This window comes from Petaurus breviceps, unplaced genomic scaffold (genome assembly GCF_028583685.1).
Source record: "Petaurus breviceps papuanus isolate PSGF00001 unplaced genomic scaffold, PetGlider_PUasm1.0 227, whole genome shotgun sequence".
Lineage (NCBI taxonomy): Eukaryota > Metazoa > Chordata > Mammalia > Diprotodontia > Petauridae > Petaurus > Petaurus breviceps.
Genome location: NW_027185896.1, coordinates 98,328 through 120,782, shown reverse-complemented (window position 1 = coordinate 120,782; position 22,455 = coordinate 98,328). Strand labels below are relative to the sequence as shown.

General features: G+C 36.9%; 1 protein-coding gene across 1 annotated transcript in view; it reads right to left on the bottom strand.

Annotated features, from left to right (window-relative positions):
* Nucleotides 1-22,455, bottom strand: part of PKD1L1 (polycystin 1 like 1, transient receptor potential channel interacting) — a 133,118-nt gene that overhangs the window by 64,505 nt on the left and 46,158 nt on the right. Inside the window, exons 18-26 of the mRNA XM_069095386.1 lie at nt 19,788-19,908; nt 16,004-16,130; nt 13,676-13,868; nt 13,026-13,082; nt 10,430-10,642; nt 4,445-4,687; nt 3,878-3,991; nt 3,595-3,752; nt 2,987-3,087 (exon numbers count right to left, since the gene is read on the bottom strand). Of these exons, the coding sequence (XP_068951487.1) occupies nt 2,987-3,087; nt 3,595-3,752; nt 3,878-3,991; nt 4,445-4,687; nt 10,430-10,642; nt 13,026-13,082; nt 13,676-13,868; nt 16,004-16,130; nt 19,788-19,908 (1,327 nt within the window). The remainder of the gene's footprint in view (nt 1-2,986; nt 3,088-3,594; nt 3,753-3,877; nt 3,992-4,444; nt 4,688-10,429; nt 10,643-13,025; nt 13,083-13,675; nt 13,869-16,003; nt 16,131-19,787; nt 19,909-22,455) is intronic.

The following is a 22,455-nucleotide window of genomic DNA, read 5'->3' as shown; positions in this document are numbered from 1 at the left end:
GGGATGAAGGAACAAAGGAACGAAGGAATCTAGCCAGTAAACCTCAAGTTAAGTGGGCAGCTTTTGGCCATCAAAATCAAAGTCAATCGCAAGTCATATCATCATTTCCCTGATGCCATGGCCCTCTCCCTCTCTCAGTGGAAGATACAAAATGAGTATAAGACAGAGGTCCCTTCCTTTAGGGTCTATCCAATGATGCATCTTGAGTTATCTGTGTGTACATATTCGATGAATACAGAAGCACAGAATCTCAAAGTTGGGAGAAACCTTAGAGACTCTCTATCTCTTTTAAATTGTGCCTGAATAACAATCTCTTTGTATCTGGACAAGGGAATCCTAGACAAAATGATACAAGACAACATAAGTTTAGTTGCCAACATAGGTAGCACAATGGATGCTGAATTGGGCTTATAGTAAGGAAAACTTGAGTTTAAATCCAGTCTGAGACACTTACTTGCTGTGTGACCCTAGGCAAGTCACTTAACCTCTGTTTGCCTCAGTTTCTTCAACTATAAATAATAGTAAATAGCACCTACCTCATAGGGTTGTATGGTAAAGTGCTTAGCACAGTGCCTGGTATGTAATAGGTACCATAGAAATGCTTCTTTCCTTCCCTTCCTTTTCTTCTCTTTCCATTCCCTTTCCTTCCCTTTTCCTCCAAACATGTTTGCAGATAGCAAAACAAGCCCTATACTGGAAATAAGGCCACCCAAATTCTAGTCCTGAATTGGACAAGTTCTAACTTCACTAGGCTTCAATTTCCCCATAAGTTAAAGTATTTGGACTAGGTAATTTATAAGATTCTTTCCAGTTATGTATTTATATGCTAATTAATTATCTTCTATGCATAGTATAGACCAGCAGTTTTGAAATTTTTTGAGAGCTTACTTCATCATTAAAATATCTTGAGCACACACTACTAATATGTGTATTTTTGTTTATTTATAAAGTATACACATGTATTACTGTACTATAAGTGCACACATTGCAAGACTTCCACAAAAATAGAAATTACAAAGGATGAGATAATGAAGCAATATTTTGATCCTTGGTTTTAGTTGCTATAAAAACTGAAAAAGATACCTCATAAGGATATGTAGATCCAAATGGTAGAAGCACATCATTGACTGTTTATGAAAAGAAGACACTAATTTTTTATTCCCATCCAAAAATTATGCAAAGATTTTTTGTGAAATTAGGCTAGTAAACATCCCTTTTCCTTGATTTTAATCACTTGTTCTTGCAAACTAATTAGAAGGTATTTCATGTTTTAATTTCTATCAAATGGATTCAAAACCCACAGAATCTTCATTTCAAATGTTTTATACAAGTTAAAAAATTCTGTTTCCAATATTTCAAAATATGAATATACCCAAGTTTTTTATAGGTGTCACATTAACATATTGTTTTAAGAACAAAAAGAAGAAGGAATAAATATCCAGGAGGACAGAATAGTTACCAGTATCAAATGCTAAGAACAGATCAAAAAGTAGGAAGACTGAGGAAAGATCCTTCTGGCATATCTGGCTCCTAAGAGATCATTGCTAACTTTGAGGAAAGCAATTTGAATTGAGTAAGGAGTCAAGGTTAAGGAGGAGTTGAGGACCTAAGAGACTAGGAAGATGGTGATGCCCCTTGTGAAGTCAAATCAAGCTAACAAGAATTTATTAATTATCTATTGTGTGCCAGGTACTGTACTAAAAGCTGGAGCTTTTTGTTTGTTTCAAAAAAAAAACAGTACAAGCTATCGAGGAACTCATAGTGTAATGGAAACAAAAAAGTTCAAAGTCTAGAAGATGTGTGGCTTTCGGGAAAAATCCTTTAATGAGATGTACAATCCATCCCAGTCATGCCTACTAATTATTTCTCACAGAGAAAATGAAAAATCTGTATGGAGGGGGTAGTCTTAGTCACATGCCAGCAGACAGCTGGCTCACTGAAGGGTGCTTCCAGCTCCTGGGAGGCAATGGGAAGATGCTGGGGAGTGGGGTGGAGGGATGCTTTTGGCTGCTGAGCTGCAGAATGTGTCTGGGTCTACATTATAACTACCCTGAGGAGTTAAAGGCAGCCATGAGAAGCCCGTGTAAGGAGGGGGTGGACAGAGTGTTTAACTCAATTGGGTAAGGTATGGTTTTGTTGTGTTGCAGATGAGCCTGTATGTGGGGCAGGTGAGATGTGACTGACCCATCTCCCTACTACCTTCCGACTCATTTATTACACACCCCTTGGGTGAGGCCATGTTGCCCACTTTGGAGATCAATGGTATAAATAATAGTAGTTGCAGAATTTGCAGAGAAGTGGGAAGCATTAAATGGAAGAAATGGGGCTTGAGCTCAATCATAAAGGATGAGTAGGATTTGGACAGGCATAGAGGAAATGCATGGGCTTTTGAGTTCGGGAGCACAACCTAGGGGAGAGCAGAACCAGCATTTTCAGGGGAGCAATAAGGAAACCAGATTGGACAGAACACGTGACAGGAGATATGGACAAGTAAATCTGGTTCAAATTGTAGAAACATGGCTGGCAACTGAACTGTATACTCTAAGCAATAGGGGAGTCATTGACTATTTTCAACAAAGGAACGACATGAGGAGAGCAGCATTTTAGAATGATTAATTTGTCAGTAGTGTGCAGGATGACTTAGAAGGGGAGAACCTGCAGACAGAAGACCATTTAAGAGGCAACTACAATCAATCATTCATTCAGGTATTTGTTGAGTGTCTGCCATGTATTCTGGCTTCTATCACTTGGACAGCCTATAAATCATCCTCATACTATCCTGGGATTCTACTCTATCATATTATAATTTTTATAACTCTATTCAATTTAAAATAAAATACACATTTATTCCATTAAAGACAATTCCTCACAGGTTTTTTACATTAATGCTCCCTGAGGAATAGTCAACACATTAGTCTAAGGAGTGACACTTCCCATGCTATATAAATGAGACTAAAATTCTAAATCATAAGTACCTTTCACTGACCTTTCAGGGAAACAGCAGGTATATAAATCTCAACAACTTGTTCATCCCAGGAGCAAATCTGTTTCATATTAAAAGTAGATACAGTAGGTTTTTCAGAGAATCTAGGAGGGAAAATGACAAAGCAATGGTGATTCTACTCCCATTAGGTTATCTTACATGTTATTATATTCCATTAGAAACCACTTTACTCCAAGAAAGCCTGAATGGAAAGAAAGCATTGCTATGACCCTACTAGGAACACTTTGGATTTTCACACACACTTGTCTTTTGCTGACCAAATTATCCATATTACTGTTAAAAAAAACAAACAAATTAGATGATAAGGGAATAGATCCTACAGAGAAGAGACAGCTGAGTTGTTCAGTAGACAGTGCTATACATGGGCTCAAGAAGACTTGAGTTTAAGCAATGCCCCAAAAACTAGTTGTGCAATCCTGGGCAAGTCACTTAAGCTTTCTCAGTCTGTTTTCACATTCATAAAAAAGAGATAATAAAATCTACCTCACATGGATGTTGGGAGATCAAATGAGAAAACATTTCAATATGCTTTGCCAACCTAAATGCCATCTATTATTGAAAATTACCTACATTGTATATCTGAGACCCACCTGACAAGCAGCATTATGGGGAAAGATCTTATGTTGGTTTTAGAAAATTCCACTATTATCTGTAGGGATTCCTGGGAGGCCTCGGGAAGCCCAGAGAAATAATGGAAGTTCACTTTGTCACGATACAATGAAAATACTGTTTTATTTTGCCCACCATCCTGTCAATACAGAAAGAAATAAAAATCCAGCTAGCAGTTTTCTTTGAAAGTACAAATGGTACTTTAAAAAAGTAATATACTGCAATCGAGAAGGAAGGTGGATAGTTCAGAATAGCTCTCTTTACCTGAGCATTGATCTTCTCAAACACTACGCTCAGTGGACTCTCCAGTCTTTGTATGTTGATCTTCCTTTTACTAGTGCAGTTGTAGAGGCTCAGGGCAACCATGGCCCCATCGATCTTTGAAAAGCAACATATTCCATCTTAATTGCAAAATATAAAGCTATAGCTAACTGTTCTAAAGAGTAAATGTTTAGTTAGGTAGTAAAGTATTTATTAAATAATTTCTTTGTGACAGGCACTATGCAAAACAATTGGAATACAACTACAAAAAGAATGAGACAGTCCCTACCATCAAAAAGCTTATATTCTAATGGAGGTAGACAACACATAAAACAGAGTTGAAAACAGGAGGAGTGGGAGTTAGGTATAAAAGTACAAAGAATCAAAACCACAGCCAGAAGTTAATATGGCCCTTCCTCAAATGGAAGTCCTTGGTGGGAACTCACCAATCAGAGAAGTTCTTCTTACTATGTCTTTTACCATTGATACGGAGTGATTGGATTCCATTCCCATAGGTGATTAATCATAAATAGAATCTTAGGATATGAAGTGTCAACTATCATGCTGTACCTGAACAGGAACTTTCTCCTCCAAATATGGATATTCCTTAAAGTATATTAGCTGACTGATGTAGCACTGGCTGTGCAATCCCATTCTACTAGAGATGCGCTCCTCTAGGCCATCTGGTAAGTGGACCTCAACAGAGCCAACATGTTCAACACAGTTGTGAAAAGTGTAGTGTAAACTGGTCTGGAATTCCAATTGTCCAGTGCTAATATTAAACTGAAGTTCCTTCCTCAAAGAGACATAGTTCTGAAACAAAGCACAAAAACATGTCAAAAAGCCTTAACTCATCATCTGCGAGAAGTCATGCATCACTGAAGAATGCGGAACTATGAAACTTTCATGACCCTGAGACAATGAAGAAGACCTTTAGCAAGTACAGGACTATATTTCCTAAGGTGCATTTTTCTTAGAAGTTTCTGAAAATGCAATTTGAAATGTTATCTGAGAATTTAAAAATATACAACACAAATAAGGAGAGATAACTGAAAAAGACCGCAGAAATTATTCTCACCCTCAACCCCACCATCAGATTTTCATTTAAGCAAATTACATTTACCCAAGAGGAAGGAAGGACAGAAGGAGTATTTTAGGAAAGAGAGATGAAGGAGGGGAAGAGCGAGAGGAAGAGGGGGAAGAAGGGAAGAGGAAGAAAGTCAAGGGGGAAGGAGAAGAAAAGAGGGGAGTGAAGGGGAATGGTAGGGTAAGGAAGGAGGGGGATTTAGTGAAGGGAAAAAGAAGGGAAGAAAGAAAAGGAAGGGTAGAAGCAAGACCTCCCCACTGCTCTGGCTTCCACCTTCCCAAATCCATGTAAAAAGGGGACTCTAAACAAACTTTGGAGCTTCAGAACCCACAAAATGACACAGGGAAGCTAACCTCCCACTGAGGAGAGCCTGGCAGGCCATCAGGAATCAGCCAGCTCAGCGCTCTGGGAGCCAAGCCCAGCCCCACACCAAGGCTTTAGCCCCAAGGTGGGCCTGAGCAGCCGCCAGCCAGAGGGACTCCAGATCAGCAGCAGCTGTGGCCAGTTCCAGATTTATCAACACATAGATACAAAGGACAAAGTGAGAGGTCAGTGCAGTCTGGACTTTGGGACCCAGTAAGTGGGAGTGCATGGCTTTTGCTCCCAGAGCAAGCCGCTGGCACAGCCAGCTAGCACCATGTGGCAACTTCAGCTCCTGGACTACAGAGTGTAGGGGGACCAAGCACCAGTATGAGGGGTAATCACTCTTGCTTTAACCTGCTTGGATCTGGATTGCAGTCTAGGATGGAGGTCCTGGGGTGTGTCCAGCTTGCCAGAGCATGTGGAGGCCTCAGAGAGGGCACCCATCTAATACCTCTGGCAGCTAAGAAAACCCCAGCGTTTGGGATAAAAGCTCTCCTGTCTGGTGGTAGAGTCCTACTGTGGCAAAAATCCCAGGGGTCAAGTGACTGTGAGGCAACATGACCAGGCAAAGGAAACAAAGCAGACAGAAGATTCCAACATTAGACTCCTATTTTGGGGACAAAAAGGAGCAAAGCATGGAACAGGAGGAAGACAGTGAAGTCAGAACTCCTGCACCAAAAGCTTCAAAGGAAAATATGAGCTGGTTACAAGCTGTAGAGGACCCTAAGAAGCAGATAAGAGAAGTGGAAGAAAAATTAGGAAGAGAAATGAGAACAATGCAAGAAAATTATGAAATGGGAGTCAACAGCCTGACTGAGAAAAAACACATCTTAAAAAATAGACTAACTCAAATGGCAAAAGAGGATCAAAAAGGCAACGAGAAGAATGCCTTAAAAAGCCGAATTTGCCAGATGGAAAAAGAATCTCAAAAGCTCAATGAGAAGAATCATTGCTTCAGAATTAGATTGGAGCAAATGGAAGCTAATGACTTTATGAGAAATCAAGATGCTGTTAAACAGATCCGTTTAACAGATCCAAACAAATGAAAGAATAGAAGGCAATGTGAAATATCTCATGGGAAAAACCACTGACCTGGAAAATAGATCCAGGAGAGATAATTTAAAAATTACTGGACTACCTGAAAGCCATGATCAAAGTAAGAACCTAAAAATCATCCTCCAGGAAGTCCTCAAAGAAAGCTGCCCTGATGTTTTAGAACAAGAGGGCAAAATAGAGGTTGAAAGAATCCACCTGAAAAAGATCCCAAAAAGAAAACTCCTAGGAATATTATAGCCAGGTTCTGGAATTCCCAGATTAAGGAGAGAATATTACAAGCAGCCAGGAAGAAACAATTTCAACATTGTGGAAACTCAATCAGGATAACCCAGGATCTGGCAGCTTCTACACTGAGGGATCGAAAGGCTTGGAATATGATATTCCAGAAGTCAAAGGAGCTGGGATTGAGACCAAAAGTCACCTACCCAGCAAAACTGAGTATCATGTTTCAGGGGAAATATGGTCATTCAGTGGAATAGAGGACTTTCAAGCATTCTTGCTGAAAAAATGAGAGTTGAATAGAAAATTTGACATTCAGATACAAGAAGCACGAGAAGCATGAGAAGGTATACAGGGAAAAGAAACCATAAGGAACTTATCAAAGTTGAACTATTAACATTCCTACATGGAAAAACAATAACTGTAACTTATGAAACTTTTCTCAGTAGTTGAAGGGAATAGAAATATATATATATATATATAGAAATATATATATATATATATATGGGTATATGGGCATATGAATACATATGTGAATGTGTGTATATATGTTTACAGGTATACATAGATAGAGGGCACAGGACCAATTTAACAGGAAGGGATGATACTTAAAAGGTGAAATTAAGAGGTGAGAGAGGAATATAATGAGAGGAGATGGGGAGAGACAGAATGGGGTAAACTATCTCATATAGAAGAGGCAAGGGAAAATGGTTACAATGGAGGGGAAGAATAGGAAGGCAAAAGGGAATGGGTCAACTTTATTCCCACTGAATTTGGCTTGAGAAGGGAATAAAATACACACTAAATAGGGTTTCTCAGCCTCTAGCAGAGTAGGGGGGGAAGGGGATGAGAGGGGGGATGATGGAAGGGAGGGCAGGCTTGGGGGGGAGGGAAGTTGGAAGCACCCACTTTTGTAAAGGGATGGGATCAAAATAGAGAACAGAACAAGTGGGAGGTGGGATAGGAGGGAGGGAAATATAGTCAGTCTTTAACAATATATCTACTATTTTATTGTTTTATATTAGCCACACATGTACAACCTATACTGAACTGCTTATCTTCCCAGTAAGGGTAGGTGACAAGGGAGGAAGGGAATGAATCTGGAATTCAAAGTTTTAAAATCAAATATTTAAATATATATTATTAATAATAATACTATTTTACATGTAATTGGGAAAAAAGATATACAGGCAGTCGGGCATAGAGATCCACTGGAAAAGTCAAAAGGGATATGGGAGAAAATATGGGAGAGAGAAGATTGGAGGAGGGGATATCCTGTGGGACTGCTATTTTGGGGCGGTGGGTAGGGGGAAAACGGGGAGAAAATTTGTAACTCAAAATCTGGCAGAAATGAATGATGTAAATCAGAAGTTAATAAATCATTTGAAAAATAAAATTTAAAAAAAGTAAAAAAAGAAAGAAAGGGAAGAAAGGGGGAAGAAAGGGAAGGGAGGGCAAGAGAGGAAAAAAAGAGAAGGAAGGAGATGAAAAGACAAGATAAAGAGGGGGAAAGAAGAGGTTAAGGGAAGGGAGGAGAAGGAAGGGAAAGAAAAGGGAGGAGAAAAGAGGAAAGGAGAAGAAGGAAAAGGAGAAGGGACAGGGAAAGGGAGATGTGCAGTTTAGTCACAATGAAAATAATTGTGGAAAACCTGTCTACTGAATTAGGAGATAGAGGGGAAAAAAAAGCTAAACAATTGATGAACTCTCATTTGTTTGGTTTCCTTGCCTTGTGATCAGCATCAAATCTTGATGTCTTAGTTTGTTCTATAAGACCGTGATCCACCATGGCTATTATGAAAAAGTAGGTTATCCCAATATTTTCACTCTCAACCTAATGCTTTATTTATTCAGTGACAATATCCGTTCTCATTAAGACTCTTAGAACACCAAATGAGCATTAACTAAAAATAGCAATTAACTTTGGGAATGAAAGTGTTACCTCAAATATATTTTGTTATTTTTTGCCAGATTGAAACAGAGGCAAAAAAAAATAGGAATTTTTTTTTTCCTGGGGGAAAATATGGTAAGAATGCATGAGGAGAAATGGGTAGGAGACTTCAGGGAAGGACCTCAAGGCCACTAAGAGGAAAGAACTCAGTTTGAGAGAATGAAGGGTCTAATGATCCTACCTCCAGCACCGTGGCCATCAGCTTCATTATGCCATAGTCAATTTCTGTATGAGTCACCTGTGTTCAAGTTACATTCAAGTAGGGAAAAGGGTGATCTGGGTGATCTGTCCCTGAGAAAGTGTGGTCTGCCTCTTTTCAGTGGAACAAGTGACGTCAGTCCTTCAACCACAGGGGAACAGGGAATGTAGATGTGGAGTTTGGGCAAGGGATGAAAAGAACATTCTATCATGCTTGTCTCCTTTAGTTGCTGGAAACGTATAACAGTCATGGTAGTACATCACCAGGTCTCAGTGCTGCTATTAAGACTAGTGGCTGGGGCAGCTGGGTGGTGCAGTGAATACAGCACAAGCCCTGGAGTTAGGAGAACCTGAGTTCAAATTTGGTCTCAGACTCTTAACACTTACTATGTGACCCTGGGCAAGTCACTTAACCCCAATTGCCCTGCCTTCCCCCCTCCAAAAAGCAAAAAAAAAAAAAAAGACTAGTGGCTTATGTCAGGAAGTAGAGATCATCATGCTAAGAATGTAGGGATCACGGCATAGAGCCAGGAGAGGAGCATGAGTCTTGGGGACAGAACGCCCAAGGACCGCTTAGAGAGAAGAATGTCCCCTTAAACTTCGGCACTTTGGGAAAAGCTACATTTACCCTCAACCTAGTTACAGCTCTGGACTCAAATGACTGCATTAGGTTGTGTTAACATCTTCTAATGAATATAGCAGCTACCTTTTTTCAAATTGGGTTAAGAACAAAGGAATAAATAGAAATATTATCACCCAGTACACTGATGGTGAACATTAGCCAAGTCACAGTGATATATGATGTGGAATGCTCAATTATGTAATTGAGATATGTTCCTAGGGCTGCTGCAGCAGAAATAATATCATTCTAGAATTGTCTTACAAAAACAACAAATGCCGCATTTCATCGTTTTGACATCATGTCTCTGACACATATTGTCTATGTGACCCTGCTCATGCCTCTTAAGCTCTCAATACTTTAAATGACTCTTTAAAACTCCACGTTACAGAATAGTTGCCAAACTGCATTGGCAGAGTTTCCTAAATCAATGAAAACACAGATTCATTCTAGTCTAGTCCAAGTGCTCAGCATCATTGGGGTATATGGCATTATTGAAACATTTTAGAAATAATTAATCACACCTGCTTTGTAAGAAGCAGTCATCCTTCAGTGGCACCATTATATCATATATCAGAAAATCCTTTAAGAATTTAAACCTGAGAAAGAATGGTATTAGGGAAAGACCCATGCACTAGGAGGCAGGAGACTAGGGTTCAAACACCAGCTCTGCCATTTAATAGACATGGAACCTTGGGTAAATTACTTCATCTCTTGAAAACTCAACTTCTTACTTTATAAAATGAGATCAGACTAGCTGACCTCTAAATTCCCTAACCTCTAAAACATTATAATTCTAGATCATCTATAGTGAACTACATGCACATAGATATACAAACATGAAGAAATAGAAAGATGCAAATAAGCTAATATTCATTGAGAAAAATACAATATATTGAGAAATACTATTAATCTATGGTGTCACTTTTTACACACCAAACCATTACCCATAATAATGAAGGACACACATCAGAAATCAGTCCTATCTGTCCTCTGAAAAAGAAATAAACCTTCTAGAACAGAGAATCGATGAATTTTTTTCTGCAATGAAAAAAAGTGACTTACCAGTAGCAAGTATACAATGCTTTTAATGCCTTCTTCTCTGAAATGTTTTGCATTGATGAATTTTTCCTTTTCGTTTACCGCCATTACCCTTGATGCTAGAAAAATCAGCTTGGATATCAGCTCCTTATTCATCACAAAGTGGCCAGATAGGTTGTTGAGATCAATTAATTTTCTGACATATTTGATTATCAGAACTGCGCTATCAAATGTTACCTTCATGAAATGAAAAAGAGAATTGGGTAACATGCTTCATCTTACCCTCCAAATGATCACTTTTATTACTTCCCACATCATCATTAGGAAATGTACATAGGTAAAATGAAAAACTACATCAGAAAATCTGAGCTCTTTCCTTGACACTGATGTTCAGTAGGGCACCTTAGGGAACAGAGTCCTGTACTTGCTAAAGGCCTTCTTCATTGTCTCAGCTCAGATCTTGGGCACATAGCTTCTTTGGACTTCCATTTCCTTATCTATAACAGGAAAGGGTTTGACTAAATAATCTCTAAAACCCAAAATGCTCTTCTATCCTAAACATGCGATTGGTTTTCCCCCCCTCTCTAATATAGGGAATTGATCAAGGTTCTAGCTTTTCATGGTTATTTTTGTTCAACATAAATGGCTCCCTATAGTGGTCTCTAGAATTATACTCCTAATTTATACCCATCAGAAAATCCTAAACAGTCAGGAAAAGGTGGTCCTATCATACACTATATCTGAAAATTTTACTTCAGAAAAAACTTTTGAAAGCCTACAGCTAGTAGAAAGATTATTCCCTTTCTTGTCATGTCAGAAAAAAAACTCAACTAAGAGAGAGTGGCCATATCCATTCATTCATTTGACAAGCATTTGGTAAAGATCTGTTATATTCAAAGTATGTATGGTATCAGCACTATAAGAGAAATAAAAACAGATCTCTGATCTTGAGGGACTTTTAATCTTGCATTTCTCAAGGCTCTTTGGGGACTTAGTCCACATAATAGCAATTTCTAGATAACTGAAGTTTACCCATGTTTAAACACCAAAATTTTTATCATAATTTTATCTACATTTATTGGTAATTTTTCCAAAATGCACTTCCCTCCTTTCTGCTTCCTTTCCTCCCTTCTTAAAGAAACTAAACTGTAAAACATCTTCACTTTTTCTTGATGGTATGGGATCATAGTTATGAACATTCTCCCCTCTGTGCTATACTACACAATGTACTTCTGTATCTGTTCTTAAATCTATCTCTTCCCCATCAGGCTTCACACCATCAATTCTTCTAGTTGTCACAGCATCTCTAAATGACACTCCCAGGCCACATCTCCCAGCCCTACTGATTTAATTTCTAATCTTCTGAAGTTTGGGAAAGAGAATATTCAAATCTGCTAACAAATGAATGTTAACCAAGAGCCCTAAAGGCTCTGAGTGAGAGCCTAATCTACTTTTAGTGAAAACTCTCTCTGAACACTAAACTCAAGTGCTTCAGGGTAATTTTTTCTAATCTTTGGTCCTAGGGCTATGGTCTGAGGGTTGAGTTTCCCACAAGTCTGACCTTCATATAACTTACTACATTAAAAGAGAAATGTACTTAAAGTATTTTGCAAACTTTGTCATAAGAGTATTTGCCACTGTCATGCAAATTATCTTTAAATATAATTTCAAAATCATATCTCAAGAATTAGAAGATTAATTTTAAAACCAGTTTTGATATGGAAGAAATTAATTTAAAATAAGAGCCATGTCTATCTCCCTAGGTAAACTACTGGAATCTCTAAATGGATAACAGCACTTTAAAGATAAAAATGCAATTGTACTTCTCCTGTTAATAAAAACTATATACTAAACTTATACTAAATTGAGTCAGTGTAGGGATATTGCATAAAATCATAAGTCTGACAGCTAGAAGGGATGTAAAAGATCATATTTTCCAGGGTTTCTTAATCTGAGTTTAGAGAACTTCTTTAAAAAAAAGAAACATTTTGATAACTGTATTTCAATATACCTGGCTTCCTTTGTAATCCTATTTTATTCATTGAAAAGCATTATTCTGAGATGAATCCATAAAGCTTCAGCAGACTGCCAAAGGGGTCCATAACTAAAAAAGATATAGAATCCCTAAGGTGAACTCACTCAATTTTTATAGATAAGGAAATTCAGGTCCAAAGATGTTAAGCCACTTACCAATTGCCCCACAGCTTATAAGAATGGAAGTCAGGTCTCAAACTCTTTTCCTCTGACCCCAAACACAACACTCTTTTGACTATGCTGAATTGTAACTAGTAAAGTTCTTAATGTCTCACCCCACTCACATATTTGAAATCCATTTCTTCTCTAGGTTAACTCACTTTCTGCTGAGTAAGACTCCTCACCAGTTATTTCAGAAATTACAATATCATGAGATTACAGAACCACAAGATTTTAAAAATTGGAATGGAGCTGGTTACTAAGGGAACCCCCATAAAAGCAGATAAATCTTCTACCCTAACTTATACTGTATAATACTTATTATGGTTTGTTCCTTATGAATATTTATTAATCTGAACAGAAGCCTTTAAAATTGTGCAAATAAGTAGGAAATTGTACTTTGAAAATGAATTATATTGGGACTTACATGCTTGGAGATACTTATTAATTCATTCAACATTAGAATAGAATCAGCCATTTCTTCCTGAGGCAAGAAAATCAGTCAAAAATAAAGGAAAATTAGGATAAACTATTGAAATGTATTTTATCTCCTCTTCATGCAAAATTGTCAGGAAAAAATAGCTTTTGCTTTTCAGATTAAAATAATAACTTCAGGTTAAACAGAACTATCAGAGACCATTTTTATTTTAAACCACATTGACAATATACCCCCAGGCTGCCAAGGAATGAGAGTCTAAGGTATATGTGTGTGGTGTGTGTGTGTGTGTGTGTGTGTGTGTGGAATTTTGAGTTTCTTTTCCCATATCTTTCTTAATTACACAAGTATAGTATAAGCTCCCTCAGTGCAGACATTATATTCCTTGCTCATAGCGGATACTTCATAAATGTTGAATTTGCTTAAGCCCAATTGACCTACCTTCCCCCTCCAAAAAGCCAAAAAAACTAAGCAATGTAAAATGGAGATTCATAATTTCATAAAGATTCTTCTTTTTTGTTCTTCTATGTGTATAGAAATGCTCTTTTTTTGGTGGTGAAGTCCATAATAAAAAAAAAACTTAAAGGGAAAAAAGAATACACACATATACACCACATACACACACACACATGTAAATATACCTGATCCTGGAAAGATAAGTTACACACTGAAGATATCAATAAATTCCTCATTTGTGACTGTAAGCTAAAGGTAGAACTTTGATCTGTATAGAAATGATTCAGGATTCTGGTTAGCATTATGATATAATTTCTAATTTCTCCATAGTTTCCCATAAGTAGGAGGGTAGTTAGGTTTTTTAGACTTGAATTATACCTAAAGAAAAAAAAATTTTCTTGATGGTTACTACAGCATAATTTAGCATATATATCAACAATAACAACCTACCTGCTAATAAAATACGAAAAACCTCTTCTCCCAAGTGGACTTTTAACACAAAAATATACACATGTATAAATATATGCATATGTATGTGTATAGGAGCACATATAAACATTTCTATATATACACGTATGTCCACATGTGTGTGTGCAGTTAGGTGGCACAATGTATAGAGTCCTGGATATGGAGTCAGGAAGACCTGACTTCAAAATACAATTCATACAATTGCTAGCCACGTGACCCTAGGCAAGTCAAAACCTTGGTTTGCCTAAATCTCTTCCTCTATGAAATGGAAATAATAATTGTGCCTATCTCCCAGAGCTGTTGTGAGGATAAAATGATATCTTATTTATAAAGTGTTCCCAACTCTTAAAGAGCTATATAAATGCTAGCTATTATTAGTTATAATTATTACATATAAATATCATATACATACATACATACATACATAGATATGGATAACTGAAGTAAGAAATCCTAAGCTAGGCAATGAATGATAAGATACCCTAAAAACATATTCTGAAACATACTATAGAAGACCTGGGTTCAAGTCTTGGGTCCATTATCACTAGCTCTATGACCACAGGAAAACCATTTAACCCCTGAAAGCCTCCATTTCTTCATCTATAAAATAGGAATTTTATCAATCTATAAATTTATATATATATACATATAATAGGAATGCTATGTTAGAGAGTTACTTCAAAGAAATATCTTATAAATTATGTCATATAGATAACTTTAATATTATTATAACAAAGAGTAATTATAAAAATAATAAGAACCTATGTTGTATGTGGAAAATAATAGCAGAGAGAGAAAACCTATAAAATGGGAATGAAAATACAGACTTTTGAAGTCGAAAGAATTAGAAATAGGACCTACAAGACTTAGCAATTGATCAGATGTAGAGGTTGAGGGAAAAGTACAAGTCAAAGATGACTTAAAAGGTTGTGAACCTAGGGAAGTGGAAGAAGGTTGGTGCCCTTGACAGAAATAGGAACATCAGAAAAAGGTGTTGGTTAAGGGCTAGTAATCATATATGTGTGTTATGAGGTACAGGTGAGTTTTGTCTTAGATACGTTGAGTTTGAGGTTCTAGCTCCTAATGAGAGACTCAAAATAATAAGAGTAATGGTAATGAACAAGCCAGCAAGCACCCAGAAGAGATTTAGGATATTAGAGGGATAAGCTTTGATAAGGAAAAAGGCTCTGCCATCCTCACAGATTGGAATACTAGAGGAGAAAATGGGCAGTAATGTTAATGGAGGAATGGTTAATTTAGAGGTATGGAGCAAGAGAGAAGGGGAAGTTCAGTACAAATATCCTCCATTCTTTCAGTAATGTTAAGGAGGCAAACTCCTCTATTACGAGGAAGATGGAGGGGTGGTTTTACTAGGTACCATATGAGAAGGCTTGGAATAGTTGCTCTGATGTGTGTAACAGGACCAATCAGGTAATAATGGAATTTGTTTTGTATGTGTCTTATGTCCTACTAGATTATAGCTCCATGAGGGCAGGAATTAAATCTAATGTATCTATGTACCTCCTCTATTGCCTAGCATAGTACTAACTAGTTCTGTTTGGACTTAAAGGACAAAACAAGGTACAATATGTATAAATTGTAAAGAGGCAAATTTAGATCTAATATAATATAAAAGCTCCCTCACGATAGGAGGAAAGTTGGCCCAAAAGTGAAAGGGGCCACTATGGGAGGTAGTGGTTTCCCCCTCACTTGGGGTCTGCTTGTCAGGGATGTTATAGAAGGAATCCTTTCTCTGGTATCAGTAGGAATAAATGGCCTTCTGAGGTTCCTTCCAACTCTGAAATTCTGTGATTCTGTGAAACTGTATTATAAGGTATGAAATCACTAGCAGAAACATATATTCCAATGACAGTATAAGCTATCCTAATCCTCCCAACTCTAACTGAGAATGTGACACTCAACTATTTCTTTTTCCAAAACCCTCGTCCAGTTAAACTTCATCCCCATTGCCAGCTTGATCCAAGTATGACCTCTCAAAAACATAAATGCTTTCTCAGGGCCTTTTCATTGTAAATGCTACTTACAGATCCTCTTCTGGCTTGTAATTCAAAGATGATATGTTCCTATGGAAACTTGGCAGTACCGTCACATTCACAGCACAGGGGTGAGATTTAGAGCCATATCTGTTTGTGATTTCAGTTAAGACAGTTACTACAACAGAAGACAAAAGAGAAATTTGAATGTGTACATATGGAATGCATCAAAAGCCTCCTCTTATCCCAGGATTCAATGCAGGCTTACTGTCTCGACATTTCATATATTAATAGTCAATTACTGGCAGGTGAAGACAAGTTTTATCCTTGAAAAGCTCAGTGTGAAATGAAATGGCAAACTTTCTTACCTCCCAAGTCAGAAATACAAGAGACAGATTTTAAACTTTATACATAATAGTTAACAATAAATCAACAACCTGTTTATTGAATGTCTAGTAGATATAGAGAGAGTACTTTGTGAGGCACTGGAGGGACAGAAAAATGGTATGACAATGCTACTACCCTATCAAGTAGTTGACTCTGTCCTTTACATGTATAAACATGTACAAATACACACACACACACGAAAACAAATGGTACAGGGGAGAGAGTCCTGGATTTGAAGTCAGAGGATGTGAGTTTTAATCCTGGCTCTCCACTTACTTGAGTGATCTCAGGCAAGTCACTTAACCTCTGTAGCCTTTAGTTGCCTCATCTGTAAAATGAGATGATTGAACTATATGACTTCTGAGTCTCTTCTAAATCCAAATCAATAATAGTTCCTAATTCTATAATGTTGTTGAATGATTTATATAACACTTTCCTCACAACCTCCTAGAAGGTAGATGATACAAGTACTATTTGCATTTTACACATAAGAAAACTAAGGATTCAGCAGAGTAACTTGCTTGAGCTAACTCAACTAGCAAGTGATAGACCTGATACTCAAATTCATGACTCGACTCCTAATCCAGCCTCATTCCACTATGCCAAAGTGAGCCAAGGCAAATTAAAATTAATCGAGTTCAGAAGAAGAAAAATCACTGCAGGCTTGTATTGTTGGAAAAGAGGCAGAACTATCAATTTCACAACCAAAATATGGTGAAAATTCTCCCATTGCTCACTCATTTTAAGTTCAAATTCTCAAATATTCACAGGCATTGATAACACTGGCATCATAAATTTTATACCAAATAATTGACTCTGCATTTAGTTGAGAAACACTATTGACTATGGTGGTTTATATATCTCTAATTCCTAGATTTGTATTCTGTAGGAAAAGGGAGTAGTGAACTCTTTTCTTTCTCCCTGAGCACATCCAAAGAACCAGTGAACTACATAGCTCTCACATTTGGGACTCTTCCTTGGTCTAGACTCTGGACATGTAGTCACAGAGCTATAATATTCTGATAAGCCCCACTGCTATGAGGAATATTGTTCAATAAATCTTTCCTCTTCTGTGAGGCCAAATTGAACTCTGTCCTATTTCTAGAGTTTAGCCGCATAGCTGACAATATCCTGAGAGCATGGAAAGGAATCTATTTCATTCTGGAGCACTCTGGAATGTGTATGCCCTCTTTAGAAAATTAGAGGCAGAAAGGGAGGAGGAGGAGGTGGGGGAAAAGGAGATGGAAGAAAAGGAAGAGGAGGAGGAGAAGGAGAAGAAGAAGGGGAAGGGGGAGGAGGGGGAAAAGAAGAAGGAGGAAGAGGAACAGAAGGAGGAGCAGAAGGAGAAGGAGGGGGAGGGGGAAGGGAGGAAGAAAAGGGAGAGGAAGGGAAGAGGAGGAAGAAAGGAAGAAGGGAGAGGAAGAAAGAGCTAGTTTCGGTACAATTTTACAGTTGAAGTAAGACTTAAAGAAGTCTAAACCAAGTCTTGAAAACCCAGACTAAAGCAGCCTATCCTATCTTACTCAGGCACAAATTGACTTCTCAAAGCCCTACTAGTTTCTTATATTTTTTAACCATCAAAATTCTGAAGACAGGACAGACATTAGGAACTGGAATAAAATGGGATTGACTTTGGGGCATCAGATTCACCTAAACTTAAGTTTTCATTATGGCATTCAACTAGTGATTCAATACCATCAATCAGTCAATCAAAAACAAACATTTATTAAACCTCTACTATGTTCAAAACACTGTGCTAAGAGAGATATAGAGAAGATATAGGATACTGTCCCTACATTCATGGAACTTACACCCTAGTAGATGGTTATATCACATAAACAAAGTATTATAACAAAACAAAAGATGGTAAACATGTCAATATCTTCAAACTAAGAGTTATGCAAATTCAAAGGGGAAAGAACCTTTTTTTCCTTTGGAGTGATAGGATATAGGGATAATAATAACTAGTATTTAAGTTTTACAAAGTACTTTACATGTTATCTCGCTTAGACCTTATAACAATCCTGTGACTCAAATGCTATTACATTCTTAATTTTATAGGTGAGATAACTGAGGTTAGGAAAAGAGTCTAAGTGGTACAATAGCTAAAGTGCCAAAGTTATAGTCAGAAAGATTTGCAAACCTTAAAACTGTATAATAAGTGAATGTATGAATAATAAACTTAAAGCTAAATAACAAAGAAATTAAAAATAAATAATAAAACTTACAACTATATAAATGTTGATATTATTACTGTTGTTATTGTAGCTATTGTTGGTTGTTAGTTAAGTGTCTGGGGCTGGACAATTAGTAAGGCAAGATTCAAATTCAGGCTTTCCTGATTCCAATACCAACACTATCCACTGAGCTACATAGCTGTCCCAGGCAAGTAGACTTTGAGCTGAGCCCTTAAAGGATAGGTAGAATTTCAATATACAGATTTGGGAAGTAGAGATTTGGCCATCTTATAAATAGGAACCATCCAAGAAAAAGAGAAGAAAAATGAGTGCAGGGTTTCAAAAAAAGAAAACAGTGAGTAAATGAGATTACTGAAGAGTAAATGAGGTTACTAAAGAGTGAATGAGATTACTAAAGGTGAGAGTACAGAGAAAGTAAAGGACAGATGACAGAGGACCTATCAGAGGGATGAGAGAACTTGGAAGTATGTCATGGAAGCCAAGGGTCTGGACATAATTTAGAAGGATGTGATCAATAGGGTGGATTGATGAAAGGTCAAGGAAAGCAAGAACTGAGAACTATTATTGAATTTGGTGAGATGACAGTGATTGGAGACCTTTGAGAGTGTATTTTCGCTCGAATTATAGGGACAGAGAACAGATGGAAAAAATGTTTAGGAGTAAGTGAAGGCAGTAGGCATAGGGATTTATAACACATTCCCCTCATCACTGTTTTTCCAAAGTCCTTTCCAGCACTTAGTTTATCCCTATTTCTCTTTTTGACCAGAGGAACACATGTGGTTCAGGTCATGCATTACAATAATTCGTATTCATTTTAGTTCATTTATCTAACACTTGGCACAGTGCTTGACACATACAAAGCACTAAATAAATGCTTTTTCTAATGGTCTACCATTCATCTATTATTTCATTAATAATTAAAATATTTGGCCTTATTTTTATTTACTTTTCCAAAAGGTGTTATTTTATTGTTTTTCTTCCATACTATTCATGGCTTAAGAACAAATGATGCTTTTATGAAATATCCCAAATTTTCATTCTTGTCAAAAAAAATAATCCACCCAAAGCTCTAAGGTATTATACTTATCATGAAGGATACCCTCCCACTCAATAAATCAACCTATTAATGTCATTGTTATAACTCAAAAGCTTCTTTCAGACACATAAATATCTATTCAAAATTATGTGGAAAGGTTATGGAACTAAGACATAATCACAGTAAATGAACAAAATACAACAGTGAGACTTACCTTTATATTTGTCCACAGCTTCACCACCCGGCAAAGTAAAGTAATATTGTATATCTCTCCCCCTATATAAAGGTATTTTGGAGGATTTTCCTATTTGGTAACTGAATTCATAATGGTAGTCCTATATTCAATTTCATAGGAAACAAAATAAAAACATCAGCAAACATGACATTTATAATGTCATAATTCTTTATATTCCAACAAAGTAAATTTTTACATAAGAGAAAGTCAACATAATGTAGATAATGGAACCCCTAACCAAGAATCTGAAGTCTTGGTTATGAATTCCCCCTCAAACACTTAGTAAATTACCTAATATGCACTTATTAATTCCCTGCCGTATTCTAGGCACTGTGCCAAAAAGAGGCCACGTTTTTAAGGAGTTGAAAGTTTAACAGGGAAGACAAGATGTAAACAGCTATGTATAAACAAGATATTTATAGGATAAATTGAAGATAGTCCACAGAGGAAAGGCAGCAACATTAAGGGGGATCAAGAGAGGTTTCTTGCATAAGGTGAAGTTTTAGGTAGGAGAGGAGCAGTTTATGAAAAGATTAGATCAAATAGAGGATATTTATATTTAATCCTGAAAGTGATAAGGAATAACTGGGATTTATTAAATAGGGGGATGACACTACACTTTAAGCCTGCACGTTAGAAAGATTAACTGACAACTAAGTGGAGAGTGGATTAGAGTGGGCAAAGACTTGAAACAGAGAGACCAACCAACAGGCTATAACAAGAGTCCAGGCAAGAGGTGATAAGAGCCTATGCCAGGCTGGTGGCAGCTTTTTGATTATGGCAAAGATCTTACCCTTTCACTTTCCTCATGTTTATGGTGGAGACAATGATATTTGTACTACCTGCTTCATGGTGTTTTTTTAAGTAAAGTCCTCTACAAAGTGCTATAGAAATGAATTTTAAGTGATACAAGATTTTTAAAATGCACTGGAATCTCATTGTATTTAGTGATTTGATTATAAAATGTTTGAGTAGAAAGGGACATTAACAATTAGATAAGTGATTCTTAATCCTTTTTATATCATGGATCCCTTTGACAGTGTGGTGAAGCCTATGAACCTTTCCTCAGAATAATATTTGTGAATGCATAAAGTTAAATATATATAATTTCAAATGAAACAAGTTATATTAAATGTAGTTTCCAATTCTTTTTTTAAACAGTTCATGGATCCCAACTTAAGAACCCCTGACTAGTCCAACCCCTTCATTTTATAGAATTTATCTTCAATAATCTCGTTCTACTTTTACTACCACAATCCTAGTTCAAGGGCCTCACCATATCTTACCCGATAGGGTATATTTCCCTCCTCATAAGCTTGTTGTATAATAAAAAGGGGAATCACAACTATATAACACTAAATGAATAAATATATTTAAATTATTTATGGCCACTTTCCTGTACTACTTTATTTTTAAGTTTCCTCTAAGACATTCATTCACAGGAAAATGATAAGCCTGCGAGATTGGGAAGAATAGATGAGTCTAGATTCAAAGCTAACTTTCCTCATACCAAGCTTCTGTGTCTACTATTTTACAGTAGTCTACATATTTACCTATCAGTTAATTAAATTATTCTTGTTTTGCCCTCACTTATGAGGGAGCAAAAGGTTTTGGTCTCACAGGGCTGTTACTTTTACATCATTTTACAGTCTGAGTTTGTTTTATGTGCTATACTCAAGTGGCTTACAGTCGGGAGATCTCAGACCTATTAGGCTCACACAGGAATCAATATAGTGAACTATAATCAGAATCATATAGCCTTTGGATCTGATTGACCCTAGAGTTGCATCTGGCTCCTTTGAACCCTACATGAAGAAATTCAGACAACTATGAAATATAGCTTCCCACAAATCTGAAATCTGCAAGAGTTTGCTTGTATTGTTCATGCTTAAAGTCTTCTCTCAGATAACCTTCCAGAAGAAGAATCTTCTAGAAGAGGGATGACATGCCCTCATGACATGCATTGGGGAACTATTTCTTGAGAAGTAGAGATTATATTAACCATCAGAAACTGTCACTCATGACCAGGTGAGGGTGACTTCAGCACCTGGACAGTACTCAATGGTTCTGTGACTTGAGCACAACCCTGATCACTTTCAATTATAGGCAATGAGAATTTACCTGTAGTATAGTAGCAAAAATGATAAACTGGGAGTTAGGAGAAATGAATTCTAGGTCTAGTGCTGCCACTAATAGCTATATAATGTTGGGCTAGTCACTCACTGAGTCTCTCTTGTCCTGTTTGCCATTTGAGGGGATTGGTAATGGCTGTGATCTTTTCCAGCATTAATACATAAGGATTTTATGACTACCTATCCACTATACTGATTACCATTTTAGACAGGAAAATGGTCTTTGTAATTGCTTTAAAAGTCTTCAAAATGTTCAAAGTAGTCTTAAAAAGAAAAACTGAAAGCATAAATTATAATTCCTTTAATAGAAGGGTGATTATGACATCTTTGCCCTTGTCTATAGGTTTTTATTCATAGCCAATATTACATACATGTTTCAGACATTATCACTCTTTTCAGTGGCACATCATAAATTTGATGAGTAATTATTTTATAGAGTTATCAAGTATGGATGCTATTTGCACTTCAAAACACTAAATGATTTAAAACACCAGATAACATTGTCTGACATGTCT